Genomic DNA, 12,436 nt, shown 5'->3' with positions numbered 1-12,436 from the left:
GCATCAATATAAGCAAGCATGAGTCAATACACACAGACACACACGCGTACACGCGCGCGCGCACACACACACACACATTTAAAATGATAGTATTTGACACTTAGGGAACTTATATATTTTCTATCATTCTTAAGGCTGTCTTGTTTGTAAGAATTCGCTCTATCTATGCATCCTCTAACTCTGTAAGAAAGCATTTCAATTTTTTTGTAAAGTTCCCCTATATGAAAAGATGTCATGTCCTGTCAAGTTGATGATAAATATAATATAAACAAAAAATTAGGACCATGGTTAAGAAGCAAATGACAGTAAAGGAAGACAGAGCTACATGAAGATGGTTGCAAGCTGTTTGTTTACCAAAGTGAAAATGAAATTCTAATATATTCCATCACAGTTAACATTATCTGTTCAGAGGAAATATACTTTGCTTTTTCAATATAAAATTCTCTGATAGAATTTCTTTGACAAAGAAATTCTCAAAAAAGGAAAATTCTTGGAAAGAATTTCCTTAATAAAGAAATTCTCAAAGAAAGGAAGCCACAAGTATTCAGCCTGGAAGGGCTAAGAAGATGTAATTTTTAGTTTTCCACTTAACGTTTTTGATATGAAAGTTGAACATAAATACCAATGGTATAATGGCTTCAATATACTCCCTGGTACAGTTTAAATACCATGAAATCGGACTCAGTTAAAATGTCAAGAAAGTGCAATCAAAATATCACATTAAAAGGGATTTATAAGAAAATTCAGAGAATCTCTTCCTTTGGCTTTCCCAGTAATATTTTATTATAAGCCTAAATATGCAAAAGCAAAATATAAACAAATAGATGTGACAAATTCACAGATTTCAAGATGAAAGCCTGGGAACTGACTTAGGGGTAGATGCAATGGTTTTATAGCTGAGTGTGTATCAGTGTCATATATTAGAACCTGAGCTCAATCTTCAGCATGAAAGAAAAGGAAAAGGACAAGAATGAAACCAAATAAACTAAGAACATAGTTAAAAAATAATGGACCTTCTTCTATATGGAGAAACAATGGTTGATTAGAGCAAGAAAACACCAGTGACCCCCAAATACTTTCACTATATAGGACTGTTCGCAGAGTTTGACTTCAAAACTTACTCTATTAGTACCAGCTACTTTAAATGGAAGCAGGAGAAGCTCTGAAGCCCCAGAGTTCAAGGGCATCCTAGATGAATTTAATGAGAATCTGTCCCTAAATCAGTCAACCAACTTACCATTCAATCTTTCTATATATTTATCTTCCCCTTTCTCTTCTTTCCTCCCTCTCTTTCTTTTTCTTACTGAAAAGGCTGAGACTGCACCTCAGCACATGGGAAACATTCAGTTAAATACTCTCTCCAGCTATACTGCTTTCTGAAAGGCTCTGAGTGCTCCTTTTGTATATCTATGTATATCACCAAGTGATTCAATTATTTGTGTTTCCCATTACAGGAAAGTAAAATACCTGTGTAGTCAAATAAGCATTGATATTATTTCTCTAAGGTGAGTAATCCTAACTGTATCCTTAAAATGCTTGGCAAGCAACAATGATTATGGATTTTGAAAGTAGAATGGCTTTTAAAATGCAAATTTTATTCCAGCAGGTTTTTCTTATGGTGTTTTATTTGTAACACTAGGAATTCTTAGTGTGTCAAATAGCTGATATGAACATGGCATTACTTTGTCTTGGTTTGTAATACTTATCACCATGAAGAAGAACAGCCACCATTTCCATAAGGTCCAGGGATTTAGGATTACATTTTATCCTTTCTCCCAAATCCAAAGGCCATACTAGCTAACTAAGAGATACAATCATAAATCCAAGAGAAGGATATGTTTTGTAGTGACACAAACGACAACTTTTAAAACACTAATGGAATTTGAAAATGGAGAATGGAGAACGGTGTTTTGAAAGCATCCCTAGGGGACTTGAGATGGCACAGCTACATCAAATGCTCTTCTCTTTAGCTAGCTACCTGCCCATTACTTGGGAGTTATTGCTAAGTTAAAATCAACACGGATAAAGTAGTTTTAAAGATGCTTTTTCTTTTTAAAAAATCAATTTCAGTCAGTTTAATTTGCTGAACTCAACTACCACCATCAAAGCTGTCAAGTTTCACTCTTCTGGTGGAGTTGGGGGAGTGATAGGTATTTATGGAAGACTACAAAAATAGGTGATCTGTACACTGGGTGAGAAAGGTTCAGTAAGAGTTGATCAGACATACAAAGTTTGGTGATTTGGACAAATGGAAAAATACATGGCATGGCAAGCAGTTATGAGAAAATATGATCATTTTGGATAGCATGGAAAGAGTATGCTGGATTATCTGCATTTGAGTTGTTAAAATTGAGTAGCCAGGCTTAAGAAGAAGACAGATAGCCACCTTATTTAATAACTGGACTTCATTACATCTTTTAACGAGTTTTGGGTTGCAATGGGAAGAGTCTGGATGATGCAGAAATATCAGTAAGGGAATTATGCATTCACTTACTCAATATTTAAAAGGCAATGTTCAGAATATGCCACACACACACACACACACACACACACACACTACTGGCCAATAGATATATGTCATCTTAACAATGGAACAGGTAGGGACTTGGAAAATACACTGGTTGAAAAAAGGGGAATAACAGGGGAAAACTTTCTGAGGAAAATAAACAATGGCATGCAGAAAATGAAAATGCAGAAAGACGTAAGGCTGAACTTAAATTTGCTACTAGTTTATGATAAAAAAGAAGGACTGGAGAACAAATAGTTTTGTTTCAGATTCGCTGTCAAATTACTAGAGAAATAGTCTCAAACTGGGTCTTCTGGTTTTGGCAAATTTTATTTTTATTCTGTTCTGATACTAAGTAACACCACATACACACACACACACACACACACACACACACACACACACACACATACGAATCCATAAAAACATAATCAACCAATCCCACAAACCCATCTACTTCATGACAAATTAATTTCTTAATGGCCAAAATCAAAATTACTTTTGACCTTGTAACTTTCTAATATTTAATCTTATGAGCCCCGGGGTACTACCTACCACACTAATGAGACGTCTTAATATTTCATTTTAAGTTACTGGAGATAGATTAAATGATTACATCACTGACTTTTTTTTGAGGAAATCCTGTGTGAAAGACTTCAAAACAAGGAAAATAAAATGGGCTACTTTCTAAAGCTTGTGGCCCGAAAACTTCACTTTGTGGGATGAAAACAGTGTGTACCTCAACTGGATATGCCATGCTTTGTAAACTCCCTTTCCCTTACTGAGTGCGGAAGGGGTAGAAAGTAGGTGGATGGAGGAAACAGGAGGAATGGTGGAGGGAAAACTGGTTGGTATGTAAAATTAAAAAAATAAGAATAAAGAAGATTCTGTATAAACTTAAGTGAGTACTTTTGGGGTGGTCTCTCAAAGCAAAACACAGTACCTTGACTTTTTCAAGGTGGTCTTGGAGAGAGTCAATGAGGAGATCCCCAACTGGCTGCCAGGATCCCTTGAGCACCTCAGCTTGACGCAGCTTGAGGTCCAGCTCATCTTCAGCTTCCTGAAGTTCCCGCAGTCTTTCAAGAGCCTCGTCTATTTTCCTCTGCCAGTCAGCTGAGTGTACGTTCAACTTGTCCCATTCGGTGTTCACCTCTTCAGCCTGTTTCCGTAGGAGCCGCGTGACATTCTGGGCTCTCTCTTCAGGTGGAAGCTCTAAATTGGCAATATGACAAGGTTTCAGGCCACATCCATTTTTGTTAAAAAAGAAAAAACATTGTTGAAAAGGTCAGACTAGAAGAAAGGAAGGGAATGTAGATTAACAAGAGGCCAACTTCCTGATTAATGGCTCTTTTACACTTTGGCATAAATTTTGATACAGTCTAGCACAGCTAAACTGTCTGTCTTCCTTAGTAAATCTGTTCTACTTTTCTGTCAGTCAGATAAATCAAGATTCATTTAAGCTTTTGGAGAGAAAGATGTTTGCACATGCCGAAGAGCTCTAATTTATTTCAGCCAGGCTCTTAAACTGGAAATTAGCTTGTAGTCTTTGTAACAATAGAATTCCTTTCCACGGATAAGCTCCTTTGTTTACTATCTTCTAAATATTCAAATGGCTGATCACGGATTACTTGATTTATGACTGTGAAAACAGGTTTATGCACTGTGCCTTATGATTCCTTGCTCTTTTTTGAAACCTACATTTAATTTGAATTGATTTAACTCAATTGTTTAACTCAGAAATATGAGAGCCGTCCAGGCTCTGGCAGCAAGCATGGATGGGCGGCTCTGTCAACCCTGATCCTTTATCAATATGTTATTACAGTTCCACATTCAATTACCTCTGGGCTCCTGGTAGAGCTTCTCTAGTCCTTCCAAAGGCTGCTCTGTCAGAAATATTCTCACAGTCTCCAGAGTACTCATGATTACAGGTTCTTTAGTTTTTAATTCCCTCTTGAAGGCCTGCGAAATGAGATGAAAAGAAATGTTTGTTTGGCTTCTGGAATGCTCCTCAAAATTAATCCTGGGTGCTCAGAACTTGTTTACATAATTCCCCAGTCAATTTCTCTCTCTTTTATTTATAAACCGACAGTCATAAAATATAAGAAAGGCTACCTGGGTCTCAATGTTAATGAGGAAGCCACTGTGTTCACAAAACTTTTCTGGGGAGAAGTGGAGAGCTTTCTAGACAGGTTTTGTGTTATCGTTAATATTAGTACACTTTGCTTCTATAACCAGACTCTCAGATCTACAGATAAAACCACAAGGTATATAATGCAAAATCTAACCCTGGCTAAGGAAGATTTAAATATTCTCAAAATAATCACATCTAGTACACAGTGGAAAGCATTCACTGCTAGGCGGGGGGTATTCAGACTGTTTTGAAGTATACAACACACTCAACTAATAACAGTTCTGTCCAAATGTTTGATGGTGTGTAAACTAGTGCAGTAAAATCATGCTATTGAAAATTATATTTTTGAAGAACTACCAATTATATTTTATATTGTGACTCTTCTGAGAAGACTAGAAATATTTGGAACTATTATGGATGCAGGGATTGTGAATACCTGTCTATAAATGAACAGACCTAGAATAGATATCTTCAAACCATTTGGTTCACCAGTCAGGCTGGTTGACAATTTCAATCTCCAATCTATATTTTCTATTATGGGGATTAAGAGGAGAAGAAATGATTAAGTTTTGTTTTCAAGAACTTATTGGACCAAAATACGAAATAAAAATGTGGGAATGGGGTTGTAGCCACTGTCTATCACAGGGAGCAAACATGCCCAAAGATGAACTAGAAGGTGTTTCAGGTTGAATCCTAGCTCTGGGACAGCCCTAAACAAATCAACACACCAAAATCAAAGAATGAAAGAATAAAAGAAACATTCTACATGTGGAGGAAAAACTCTATAGTCTTACATAATCTAGTGAGGCATAGTGTGATAGTAGAATAAATTAGTATTCAAAAATATAAAATATAGTTACTGACCCAGATTTTATTATATCATGGGTGACCACGTTAATAGAAGATATTAAGTATCACATAAGTGATAATATATCTTATTAAAAAATACTGATAGCAATTATTCCTCTGACCTAGGCTTAATTATGTACCATTTTCAACTCTATCTTATTTTTAGCAATGCTGTTAAGTGGGCTTAAGTCATCTTATATCACTGGAAAAACACAGTGGTGTTTTCCTTTAAATTTCGTACATAGCACTCTGATACAAAAGTACCTCCGAACTATATTATACCATATTTGTTGGTAAAAATCCTAGTGGTGCTCACCATTTAAAATAACTCTGAGTTTGATATTTTATACAATAATCGATCTGTCAAGGTTATTTACAATCCAGAAGAGACAGGCAAGGTGTCTGAATAAAAATAATGGAATATTTGGATTCAGTCTGCAGATGGAAAAGCAATTTCTATATTGTAGACTATTCTAGTGTCCTTGAAATCACACTGGGAAAATGATTATTTACTTTACTTACACAGAAGTCCAGCTTTACCTATAATATTTCATTTGATTTCTGAGTATGTGTGTTTGTGCATCTTCCCATATGCATACACACACACATTTTTGTACCTGTATATGTATGCGTAGATTCTGCTTGCAGGGTTGTATTTTTTTATAATCCAACATTCACAAGTACAAGCAAATAATCTCTCTATTTGTCTGTATACATGGAGCGAACCGTGATACTGGCTTTGCTAATTATAAAGAAAAGTGGCTCCCTATAGCAAACTTGTAAGTCTGAGTAGTTACACTATAGACCAGAAACAAAAAGTTTTGAGTAAATTGGTGCCTCTATTTAGTAAACTGCAGTATGCCATGAATAGTTAAACATAAGAATCAGTTAAATAGGACCTGGGAAAGATATCTAGGAGAGTTTAAGTACATAGAGTTCTAAAGCATAAACACGGGCTAGGGAAGAAGTATTAGAGGGCCTTTAAAGAAGAAAAATATGCATGTATAGAGACATGTGGCAAACACCATATCATATGCATAACCGTCTCTGAACAGGCTTTCCCGTCTAGAAAATTAGGACTAAAGAAAGACTTATCGGAGTTTAAGTAAGGCACTCTCATTGTACAGAAATATAGTGCAGTTTTAAAGAAGAATTTGGACATCAGACTCTTGAAAAGTTTACTCAATGTTTGTAAGTAATTAGGAGCCTTTGTAAAAATCTAGGAATGGCAGTGACATGGGTGCATGTGTGTTTAGGCAGGGTAGAAGTGATCTGAGAGAGGAAATGGGAAAAAAGGTGAGGGAAGGGACGAAGATAAATTTTGAACAGAGAAGTGAGGGGTTAACAGAACAATAGAGGTATGTGAAAAAGTTTCAAGGAACCTAAATTTTTTACAACACATAAGTCAGTGTACAAATATACATATGTTGTTTAAATAAAAATTTCACATCTGGGCTGACAATAATTTCTTCAAGAGTCAAAGACAACCAAACAAAATGCTTATCACTAGTCCTAAAAACCATCTTTTGCCTTGCTGGTCAGGGCTGTCTAAGAGAATCTTGTAACATCACAAGCTATTGCTTGTGATAGTTAAGTTCCTATTGTTAAGGACCCTGATCACTTCAAACCTACGACACAACAGCCCTACTGCTGGCACTGACTTGCAAACCTCTTCCCTGAGAATTAGCTTTTCTGATACTCGAAGGCTTTCAAGCTTATAAAGGAGGGGGAGGTATACAGTCCTACCAAGCTATGATGTTTGTGAACCACAAAAAAGACCAGAATGACGTGATAACCCTAGGGGTGTAACAGTGCTGCATACAACTTGGTGGTAACTAGCAGTGCTATACTTGAACTCAAGACCAACTCTGGAGAAGGGAAATCTTGCCTTGAGAAGGAAATTAAAACCATTGTATGCAGAGGCTGCTATATATTTTTATTTTTCGAGACAGGGTTTCTCTGCATAGCCCGGTTGTCCCAGAATTCACTCTGTAGACCAGGCTGGCCTTGAACTAAGAAATCTGCCTGCCTCAGTCTCCCATGCAACTTATACTTTATCATAGTCAGGCATGCAAGGAAGTAACACATTGTTCATAGAGTTTTGGGAAGTCATGGGGCAGTCTTAAAATATGTTTCCCACAGATAAGACAGGGGGCTCCTCTGCAAAGCAGGCGATGGAGAAGGGTAAAAGTAGAATACGAAAGAAAACTAACTGGAGGCAACTAAAAGACGACTTTCTTGAAAGAATGTGAGAATGCCACCCAGAGCCAGAGCATGAAGAGAAAAAGAGACATGGTAGTTAAGTACAGCTGTTTGAAGGAGCAAGAAGGACTCATAGATTTATATTGAGTAAATGAGTGAATTCTGGGTACAATTTAACTAAGTGTAAGGAAATAAACTTTCCTGGATTACTCTACGCACCTCTAATAGTTTTAGCCTGCTGAGAACTTTCCCATCCCATGCAAATTAGATGTGTACCATCTGTCTGATTAATTTTTCAATTTTCTCTGATCTAGGAAGGACAAATGGTTAAGGCCTTATTTGGTAGACTGCTAGACTAAATTTCTAGTTGTCAGAAAAAAAAAAACAACTCTAGAGGGCTATAAGAAAAATACATAAAGCCCAGAGTCTGGAAATATTTCTAGATTGTAAAAACTGAGGCATGTGGGGCATTGAGATAACTCTTTGAAAATCAGTTAGATTAAGGCTTATTATGTTTCCAAGAAGATGTATTTGGAGAGGAAGACAGCTGGCCCCATCTGTATAATCTTTGGTCTCTTGCCTATACAGCAACAAAGTACTCACATGGAAAGATTTTTATCAACATGCCCTAGGGCATGTCATTAGGAAAGAAAGAGGAGGTAAGACTATTTATTGTAAGGCAATTAAAAAATCTGTCTTGGATCCAGAATACCTTATGTGTATATTCAAGATGAAATTAATACAGCCTAAAATTATAATCCTACTATAATGAGGGTGGGCATTCTGTATATGGGACATCTTGGAGACATCGAATTCTTTCTAGCAGTAAAAATTAAAGTCTGTAGGAGAAAATTATCTAAGCATCATTTTCTCATTCAGCTAATATATGTTCAATGCCTACACGTCAGTATTTAATGACATAAAGAAAAGTTGAATGTTTTGAGAGACCAAATATGAGGAGGTTAAAAGCATTCATGAGAATTTTAAGAAGGTTATTCATAGAGGCAAAGACAGATTTGCAATAAATAGTACTCACTGGACTGGTTGAGAGACTGAGACAGACATTTAGTCAAGGAAAGAGCAGAAAAGGAAATAGGTATAGCTAGTGGAAATTACTTGAACAATATATTTTGACCTAAAGCAAAAAAACAAGGAGGACAGAACAGTAAGTCAGAAATGTTAAGGAGCAGAAGGAAAAGATGCTCTTTTAAAAGAACAGTGACTTGAATATGAAAGACTAAAGGTAGTAATAAGCTAACTATATATTGTATTACACAGAGTGTTTTCAAGAGATTGAACTTTTAATGTTGTTTCTATATGTTCTTTTGTTGTTTGTCTTTTGAGACAGAGTTGCATTATGTAGCCCAGGCAGATTTTGAATCTTTGATCCTCCTGCCTCAGACTTTTGAGTTTCTGAATGGAGGGCCACGAGTACCAGCATGCAACAAGACGCTGGATAAGCAAGTAAACTTAAAACAAGGACTACACCAGGAAATTCAGACAAACTCTGGAAAACCAGGATAATCACACGAACAGGAATAAATGATACAAATACTAGGCACAATACAGATCTGGATTGAACAAGCTGGAGATAATTGTTGTAGCAACATCTGTAAAATAAGGATTTAGATTAAAGGTCACAACAAACTGAAAAAAATCTAAAATATGTGATAGTGATGTGGGAGTGTCATATATCAATCTTTTGATTTCATTGGTTAAGCAATAAAGAAACTGCTTGGCTGGCCCTGATAGGTTAAAACATAGGTGGGGGGAGTAAACAGAATAGGATTCTGGGAGGAAGAGGAAGTGAGCTCAGACCCGACAGCTCTGCTCTCTGGAGCAGAGACGCCATGCTCAGCTCTCCCGGGTAGACGCAATAGCTCTGCGCTCTGAGGCAGACACATGAAGCTCAGACCCAGGATGGACGTAGGCCAGAATCTTCCCGGTAAGCGCACCTTGGGGTGCTTACACACATTATTAGAAATGGGCTAAATTAATATGTGAGAATTAGCCTAGAAGAGGCTAGATAGAAATGGGCCAAGCAGTCTTTAAATGAATACAGTTTGTGTGTTGTTATTTCAGGAATAAGCTAGCAGGCGGCTGGGGTGCTGGGGACGCAGCCCTGCCACTCTTTATTTCAACATGATAGTGAAATTCCACTGTTGAAAGCAGAGAGAAAATAATTCAAGGCTAACAGAGGTCATCCATTATGAGAGACCACTGGCTTGCCATTTGAGTTGTAGCCAAGGGCTTAGTTATATCACAGATACAAAATTTCATTTCTTAAATGTGAATCACTGAGAATTAAAATGAATTGAAAAGAAAGAAAAAGGAATTCTGTATGACAAAGAAATAAGCACTGCTAGTTTCACACCATTTCTTGAAATTAAAGAAAGTGGCTAGAAAACAGGATTGATTGTTTCTATAATCACAATGCAAGAAGATATAGACTAAATACAAAATTGATATAAGAGTAATGTGTAAAAGGAAAGATACTGCTTTTAGATAATAAGAGGCCAAACAAACTGATAATGCTTTATATTATGTAGACAAACTTTAAGATGTAATGCTATTTAAAACATTGATACATGACTACTCTTCCATTTGTCTATGTAATAAAGGTTGAGCATTAATTGTTGGTGGCATACCATTGTTCTAGGATGGATATCAGTAGTCCTTGTATCACTGAATCAAAGAGAACTAGGTGAAGAAATTGCTCAACATTTTTAGTCACCAGTAAAATGCAAATAAAAACAACTCTGAGATACTGTCTTATACATGTCAGAATGGTTAAGATAAAAAATACTGGTGATAGCACATATTGGAGAAAATGTGGAGTAAGGGGCACACTCCTCCACTGCAGGGGAGAGTACAAACTTATATGACCAATTTGGAAAAGAATATGGGGATTTCTCAGAAAATTAGGAATCAATCTACCCGAAGGCACAGCACTACCACCCTTGGACATATACCCAAAGAACACTCAGTCATACCACAAGGACACTTACTCAACTATCTTCATAGTGGCATTATTTATAATAGCAAGAACCTGGAAACAATATAGATGTCCCTCAATGGATGAATGGATCAAAAAAAAATGTTGTTCATTTACACAATGGAGTGTTAGTCAGCTGTTAAATACGATGATATCATGAAATTTGCAGACAAATAGATGGAACTAGAAAAAAAACTACCTGAGTGAGAAAACAGACTCAGAAAAACAAACATGGTACATACTCACTCATACATGGATACTAGGTGTAAAACAAATGATAACTGGACCACAATGAACGCCTCCAGAGAAGCCAGGTAAGGAGGACCTTAAGAGCGACGCATGGATATCACCCTTGGAAGGAGAAATAGATGAGATATTCTAGGTAAACTGGGGGCAGGAACAGTAAAGGGGAGGGAATGGGGAATAAGTGCATAAGAGAATGGGATGTTTGAATTGGGGAGGGATAGAGTGGGAGAGCAATGAAGCAGTCATTATGGGACTAATGAGAACCTTGTTGCTAGGGAAATTCCCAGGAATCCACAAGGATGAGCACAATATAAGGTTTGATTGAAGAAGACTCTCTGAAAAATCTCCAATGGAAACAGATGGCCCAGATGATCCAACTTTTCAGAGCACCTCTGTTGCAGATTCCTCTGAGCTCTACAACCAGACAGCTTCAAGGCTGCTGACTGAGATGATGCAGCCTAAAGGAATACTCCAGTCAGGACTTGACCATAATCCTAAATATTCTTTGGGTCCCCATAAAATTATCAGCACCAGAAATCAGCAAATGTAGCCTAGAAACTGACCACATTTGCAAAATAATGGATTATGGATGTATGTCTTTGTTTAGAATGTTGGTTACAAGTTGTTATAGATAACGGTCAGCAAAAAAGCTAAACAAAGGAGATTAGATTCAAAATTCTTGTTTTGAAAATAAAAAAGGGAAAGTGCTGAGGGATAAAGGTTTTATACCCTGTAAAGATTTGTCACTAGATGCCCTTCAATGGAAGAATGGATGAAGAAAGTGTGGAATATATACACATTAGAGTACTATGCTGCGGTAAAAAAACAATGACTTCTCGAATTTTGCATGCAAATGTATGGAAATAGAAAACACTATCCTGAGCGAGGTAACCCAGACCCAAAAAGAGGAACATGGGATGTACTCACTCATATTTGGTTTCTAGCCATAAATAAAGGACATTGAGCCTATAATTCGTGATCCTAGAGAAGCTAAATAAGAAGGTGAACCCAGTGGGTTGCGTTTTTGTCTTAGTGACAGTGTCCTTTGCTTTGCAGAAGCTTCTCAGTTTCAGTAGGTCCCATTTATTCAATGTTGCCCTTAATGTCTGTGCTGCTAGGGTTATACATAGGCAACACACTGACTCTCTGGATTGGAATTGGAGAGGGAGGGGAAGAGGAGTGGGGGGAGGGAGAGGAGTATGGAAAGGGGGAGAAGGGTGGGAGGAGGGGGATGGAAATGGGAGGCTGGGAGGAGGTGGAAACTTTTTTTTTCCTTTTCTCAATAAAAACAAAAAAAAAAAACAAAAAAAAAAGATTTCTCACTTTTATTGGTTTAATAAAATGGTGTTTGTCTAGTAGTCAGGCAGGAATGTGACTAGACTAGGAGAATTCTGGGAAGAGGAAAGGCATAGTTTGTAGTCTCCACCCAGAGGCAGAGGAATTAAGATGAGAATGCCTCATGGATAGAAGGTATCAAGCCACATAACAAACATACACAAGAATTATG

At 37.1% G+C, this 12,436-nt stretch overlaps 1 protein-coding gene across 3 annotated transcripts in view; it reads right to left on the bottom strand.

Moving 5' to 3' along the window:
* Dmd (dystrophin) overlaps positions 1-12,436 on the bottom strand; it is a 1,091,134-nt gene that overhangs the window by 357,728 nt on the left and 720,970 nt on the right. For all 3 annotated transcript variants that reach the window (XM_050128228.1, XM_050128226.1, XM_050128227.1), the window contains exons 15-16: positions 4,345-4,465; positions 3,450-3,718 (exon numbers count right to left, since the gene is read on the bottom strand). In XM_050128228.1, the coding sequence (XP_049984185.1) occupies positions 3,450-3,718; positions 4,345-4,465 (390 nt within the window). The remainder of the gene's footprint in view (positions 1-3,449; positions 3,719-4,344; positions 4,466-12,436) is intronic.

The sequence above is a fragment of the Alexandromys fortis genome, unplaced genomic scaffold (genome assembly GCF_014885135.2).
Source record: "Alexandromys fortis isolate MF-2015 unplaced genomic scaffold, M_Fortis_MF-2015_v1.1 scaffold_265, whole genome shotgun sequence".
Classification (NCBI taxonomy): Eukaryota; Metazoa; Chordata; class Mammalia; order Rodentia; family Cricetidae; genus Alexandromys; species Alexandromys fortis.
Note: the sequence above shows the minus strand (reverse complement) of the source record. Positions and strands in the feature narration are given on the sequence as shown.